General features: G+C 44.6%; 1 protein-coding gene across 1 annotated transcript in view; it reads right to left on the bottom strand.

Moving 5' to 3' along the window:
* Positions 1-2822: 2822 nt before the first annotated feature.
* The window catches only part of CD101 (CD101 molecule), a 35367-nt gene continuing 31505 nt past the window's right edge, over positions 2823-6684 (bottom strand). The window contains exons 8-9 of the mRNA XM_066621282.1: positions 4856-5204; positions 2823-3308 (exon numbers count right to left, since the gene is read on the bottom strand). Of these exons, the coding sequence (XP_066477379.1) occupies positions 3038-3308; positions 4856-5204 (620 nt within the window). The 3' untranslated portion in view covers positions 2823-3037. The remainder of the gene's footprint in view (positions 3309-4855; positions 5205-6684) is intronic.

Raw genomic sequence — 6684 nt, 5'->3', positions numbered from 1 at the left:
GACTGTGAATTTTCATGCTGGATTGACAGCCCTGGAGAATTCAGCTCGCTCTGTCTTTTCCTTTATTCTTTTTATCTGCACACATACAGCAAACACTGCAAGAGCCCTTTGCTGGTTTGTCTCGCCATTGACCTGCAGGAATCCTCTTTGATGAGAGACAATCTGGCTCTCTCTCTCTCTGTGATCTGTCTAGTCTAGTGACTTCCAGATGACACGGTGTCTGCAAGCAAAGCAGCTCCCACTCTTGGGACAATACTTGTGACTCCAACATCTTTCCAGTAGAACAGTGTTTCTCAAACTGTGAGTCCCGACCCAGTTTTTGGTGGGTCACATAATGTCACCCCACCAAAACTTCTAGGCTGACATGCTCCATGCCAAAGGTGGGTCACGGGGTGGGAAGGTTTGAGAACCACTGCGCTAGAAGGAAGATGTCCATTTGTGACCTTTGCAAGTATACTAAAAATCACCTGGAAGGACAGTAGCCTGATTCCCTCATTTATATCATACATAAATTGAATGCATGGATGGGAAGCAGAATTGTGTCTATTGGCCCTGCCCCAATCTCTGCACCTTCACTGAAAGGTGAGAACTAAATGAACACCAGGAATGTGTGGTGCAGGGGCACAGGCGAGGCAGAACCACCCCGTTGTAGTCTGTGAAAAAGCACCACAGCCACCCAACCTTGAAGATGCTCTCCTTACAACCAAGAAAGCAGGTGTAAGGAGAGCCTCCTCAGGTGTAAGCAGGCAGGGCAGCTGCATTGCTTTTCCACAGACGTTGGTGCAGTTCTGCTGTCCCTGCACCATACGTTCCTGTTAAACATATAGTCAGTTTTACTTGTAATCATGTTGTGCATGTGCAGTACACACCCTACATGTGTGTAGCCAGTCAGCCCAACAACTCCTGGCATTCCCAAATCCTGCCATCCCCTTGCATAACACCTTGGGATGCCAAATGCCACCCCCTTTCCCAGTGGCACACCAGCTGTCTCCTCTGCTTTCTGGATTTGTAAAAAGGGCAGGGGGAATGAAGTGGGGAAAGGAACATGGAAGAGGAAACTGTGGTGGGTGACCTACAACAAAAGAGAGAAGGAAAAGGAAATAACAAACAAATGTGTTTAAAGTCGGGCTCCCACATGCCTGATTTCTATACCAAGCTTTTTTTTTTTTTTTGCTAAAGTTCAAACATATATGTGGCTCCTGATCACTCAGAGTATGTGTGGCCTGATAGGAAACTGGTTTGCCATAAGGTCAGGTAATTTTCACCACTGGTCTACAACCCATCAGAAATTCTGGGAAGTGAGAATGTGGCAACATTCTCCTCACCAGGCAGGTAAATGTTATAGACTTCTGTTTCCCAAGCGGTTGGATGCTCACTGCAGTAGTTTATGCATTCAACAGAACCAAGTGGGTTTCCTCCCCCCCCTCCAATCAATAAGTAATTCCCCTCCTCTCTTTCTCTAAGCCCCTCTAACACCTCCTTTAAACCCACCGTTCCCCAGTGCCCATTTTAAACCTCCCATCATGAATCCTCTCCTTCCTTCTGGTCATCTCAGAGGGAGGAACCTGAGCCCAGTTGGCACTTGACTCTCTCGCTCTTCCCCCTCCCGTTCACTTAACCCATGCCTGTCTGAAAGGAACCAATCTCAAGTATTCTTCATCCACAACTACTACTATGCAACTGATCTTGTAAGTAAACACTGCATTCTCCTTGCTTTTATTTATTTAATCCTAGCATTTATATACCACCTTCCTCATAGATTCAAGGTGATTTACATTAGCAGTTGTTGTTTTTTTCAGATTGGTTTTTACAAGTTTTATTATATGAAGAACACAAAGAGCCTGTCATTTCTCCAGATGTTTCCCTTTTCACAGTGCGGTGATTTTTCCTGGCTGCATACTTTCATGCCTTCTGAGCTTCTGCAGGCAGCAACCATAAATCAAGCCCATCCTCCAACCTCTCAAAACAGCTTGTCAGCTCCGCTATCTCACAATAGCTTGTCAATGGCTTTTGGTCTCCCATTCAAAGACGTGACCTAAGCTTATCCAACTTAGCTTCTTCAGGCAGGGCAACAGCTCAACTTCCAGACCACACCTCCTGCCCTTTTCTATATCTTTCAATAAAATCTATATTCTTTTGAAAACTCTGTTTCATGATTACCATGAGCCTAGCTGGAGGAGCTTGTTTCCGCTACTACCCAGTGTCGTGTCCCCCCCATTTGGTTTTAATTCTGGGTTAGGCAAACCCAAGATTGTGTGTGCACACATGCAGTGGTAGACATGTGTGTATGTCCTTCTCGTATAGTTCAGTCTTTACCTACAACTGGTGAACTCCCTCTCTGGAGGCATTAGAAATGCCCTCTCTTGAAGCACTGAAGACTTGAATAAAGTTACTTGTTGCTGAAAGCCAAGACATTGCAGACAGAGTCTTCGTGAGAACCCTGCTCACAAATGTCAGAAGATGCAGCCACAATGCAACCCCAAGTTAAGAGAACAAATGTTCCCTAACAGGAGGTTCTGTGCCTGCTTCCCTGCTGCAGGATGCAGCACACACCTCATTGGCAAGGTACATCAGTACTGGTAAGTTGGATAGGATTGGGCTCGTAATGAGGAAAAATTTGACACAACTAGAAAACGAGGAATCATTTCACACAGATATGCGCTGTACAGAACAGACTGAATACAGGAAAGAGAGGAGTCTTTATAAAATAAGTGATAGGAGAAATTTGCAGTTTCCAGCCTCAGTCATAAGCACAGATAAGCAGCAGAATGAAGCACATTTTGATATAGCAAATTAAAAGCAAATTATTGTATTTAACTTGGATGGTGAGGCCTAAGTCAGCAGGTAAATATATGCTGCTATGTTGCTGGTTTCCTTGATTTGTAATTTTGAGCATTAAAAAAAATTATGAAAGGTTTCTATCTGAGAAAGTCAATATAGGGTCATGCAAACAGGTTGATGATGATATCCTATGAATAAGAAAGAGTCATTTGCAACCTGTACAATACTGAATGGAGTCACTTAAGCCTCAATCAAGTCAATCTACCTCCTTGCCCTTCAGATTATCAGTCTCTTCCTCTGCCATGTTGTTGCTAGATTTGAACTGGGCTGCTGCCATTCCAACCTCTTCCCTGAAGTCTTGTTTTTTCTTCAGATTCTGTTTTTTCGTAGGGATATATTTGGTTTTGAAGCACAAGAAGATGATAATAGACATCAGGATGAGAAACAAAACCAGAGGGTAGAATAAAATGAAGTGGATCAATGATGCAGAAGAACAGATCTGGGAAGAATTGGTTGACACTGCAAAAAACAAGAACACAACAACAAACATACCAGCTTGTTCTATTTGCATAATCGTATATGATCAGCCTTTTTAATAGTTCTGCAGATTTCCAAGTGAAGAATGAATTTTTCCCTGAGCACTGTAAAACCCTAATAGACCAGCATCCAATTATATGGCACTTCCAATAAAGTGGGTGCACAAGCTTTGACCAAACTTATCAACTCCAAGTCCTCACTTTGGAGCCCAGGTGTAATATATTTGATTATGGGCCCAATCCTGTCCATGTTTCCAGCATCCACAATGCAGCCCCAAAGTAAGGGAACAAATGTTTGGCACGGCTGCACCAGCACTGGAAAATTGGATAGAATTGGGCCCTAAATCACCAGCATTATAGTCCACATTTGAGAGCACATTTGCTAATGGAGGTGCCATATTATCAGACATCTACTGCAAATGCTATTGAAACCATCAGTGGAATAGGAAGCACCAAGTGTTATTTTTCATACTTAAGATGTTTCTGCACTGCAGTTTTACTGTTTTAGAATTTGCCATAATCTCTCAACAATGTCTATATGTTATTTACATTTACAATGTCTATTTGTTATTTACAAAGTGTTGGTGCACAAGAATACACAAGACACACAACAGAAATTGTTAACCTACATTTAAACAAAACATTCTTCTAAATCTGGGGTCTCCAAACTTTTTGGCCAGAGGGCCGCATCAAATATCTGGTGCGGTGTGGAGGGCTGGAAAAACAATTTAAATATAAAATTTAAATAAATAAATTAGAGCTGGAACGTAGATGAGTGAATAAATGCATGAATGGGCTCATTCATTCAATCTCTCTGGCCCTCAGAACACCCTCCCAGACATAATCAGAGCACAGTTCTGGTCATGTTCAGTTGAGTGGGCCAGAGGCTTTCAGGGGACAAGAGGTTGGCTGCGGGCCGGAAAGAGGCTTGCTGCAGGCTGCATCTGGCCCCTGGGCCTTGGTTTGGAGACCCCTGCTCTAAATTAACATTTCCCAGCCTGAGGGTTGTGACCCTCAGGGCTACTGGAAATACTGAATTTCCTGCTAAAGGGAGTGGCTGTTGGCAGTGATGCTGGCAACAGCATGTCCAGGTTTGCGCACTTGTTGACAAAGTAAAAAAGGGGGTTTCAGACTTACCTGATTAGTGGCTGGAGATGCAGAAAATATGAGTTCCCACTGCTACTGCTTGGTAAATCTGAAAACCTTCCTGTTTTACTTTGGCAGCGGTGGCATGAGCCTGAAGTGCCATTGCCGCCAAGTTGCTAACCCGTGGAACTGCCCTGCAAAGACTTAATGGTTACCCAATCTTTGAGTAAAGGTTGGGAACCACTGTTCTAAATATATCTGAACTCCATGCTATGGGCATAGGGGAAAAACCCCCAAAATTATGCAGGGCCCAATCATGGAATCCATGTATTGCCCAGTTTAGCCCTAAATCTGGAGTGTTTTCATTGAAAAATAATGCACACACAGAAACCAAATCAACATTACCTGAAGGAAGCACCGTAAGTCTGCTGTATCCCGATTGAGCAGTTGCTTGTTGGACTTGAGAAGTGCTACAATCAACAGTGCGCCACTCTTCCACCTGACAGTAGAATGTCCCAGCATCAGCCATTTCCACATTCTGCAGCGTCAGACGAAAGTCACCAACAGACAGGCTGTGAGGGTGCAACCTTCTTGACACCTTCCCACCGCTATATTCCATGATGCCATTGCCTGTAATTTTTACCAGGAGCTCAGGACTGGAATGGACTGACTCTCTGAACCAACTAACGGAGAAGCGGGAAGTGGACTGAACTGTGCTCTGCAGGAGACATTTCAGAGTCACATCCTCACTTTCATTGGCAGTAATGCTGTGGTTTGTTCTTTCGATGAGGGGTTTATATTCTAGAAGTAAACAAGAATGAGGTTTATGAGGAGTCATATTTCCCATCAAGCTCAGCATCCCAGTGAGCATTTGTCTGCATCAGCTGTTTTCCCCCCCTCCCCCACCTCAAGTATGCAAACCAGAAGCAGCTGGGCCAGGCCAGGCCAGGCCTTACCTTTGATGATATAACTGATAGCAACTGACTCATGTCTAGGTTTTGTTTAAGCAGCTACTAACTTCCCCTAGAGATTTGCAAACTTCCCCACAATGACTAGACAAACATTGAGAGGAAGTTGTGCCTGCGTAGGTGCTGGAGTTGCTGCCTGAAACAACGAACTGGGCCACCTACCTGGGAATAGATGTACTCATTCCAGTCTATCTTTTCATGCAGCAGACCAATATACATAGTCAGTCAACTTGCAAGTCAACTTGCAGGCATCCCAGGCTGCTGGGTATATCTCCTGGCACCTAGGTAGTTTGAGGCCAAGGTTCTCTCTAAGGTGCACAGCCAAGTACATCACAGCCTAGCTCTGTGCAGCTTGGCAACATGGAAATTCGTTGACGACATGATGATGTTGCTTAGCTCCAGAAGGGGTCCACACACCAGTGCAGACCCTTTAGAGGGTACATGTCTGGGCCACAACAGGCACAACAAGAATAAAACATTCTGTCAAGATGAAACAAGTATTCCCCCCAGGACCTCTGAGAGCAATTTTATCAGGGGGTATGAAGTTTCTTTGGGGCCCCTTCCCAAAGGGGGGGTAGCAATGGCAGAATGGGGGCAAAATAAGCAGGGGGAAAGTGGCAACAGCCAGAATAGTCTTTGGAGGCCAGATCTACCAGTCTTCCCAATGCAAAGCTCAGGTCTACCTGCCTCCCGGCTCCGGTAGCTAGATACAGAAAACCAAACACACTCCCAAGTCTCTCTGAAATCTTTCAAATATAGAAAATCATTGCAAGAGATTAGTATCATTTTATTTAGGCTCATACTAAAATCGAAAGTGTCCTGTGTACACTAAAATTGACTTCTGCAACAGCTGCAGTCCCAGAGCTGTGTCCCCGAGTTCCTCCACACGCCTTCATTGTTAGCAGATCCACAAGCCAAAGAACTACTGTAGCAGGTTATTTTCCTCCTGGATGTGACACGGTTAAGGAATGTATGCATTCCTGGGCCTGGTCTGTATGGCTTGTGGCAGTAGTTGCTGTCATGTGCCCAAGGTAATGCCCTCAGCATCCCGCATGGGCACTGAGCCTGGGTGAGATTGCAAAGTGTAAGATCCCAGGAAGTTTCTGAGGCCCATTCTTTGGCTCCTGGGCCCCCTTTCTGACCCTGGGCCTAGGTACAAATTACCCCCTTTACCCCCTCCCCCCCTTTATGGGCAAAACCTACACAGCCATTGTGCAAGTCTACCACATTTGCCAATATAGTCACATACATTTGTGTTACATAAGATGAAGATACATTTAACTTTTGGTGAAACAAAATCTTCTCCAAAAAAT

This window comes from Tiliqua scincoides, chromosome 3 (assembly GCF_035046505.1).
Source record: "Tiliqua scincoides isolate rTilSci1 chromosome 3, rTilSci1.hap2, whole genome shotgun sequence".
NCBI lineage: Eukaryota > Metazoa > Chordata > Lepidosauria > Squamata > Scincidae > Tiliqua > Tiliqua scincoides.
The sequence above is the reverse complement of the archived record's forward strand: the minus strand, read 5'-3'. Positions and strand labels throughout refer to the sequence as shown.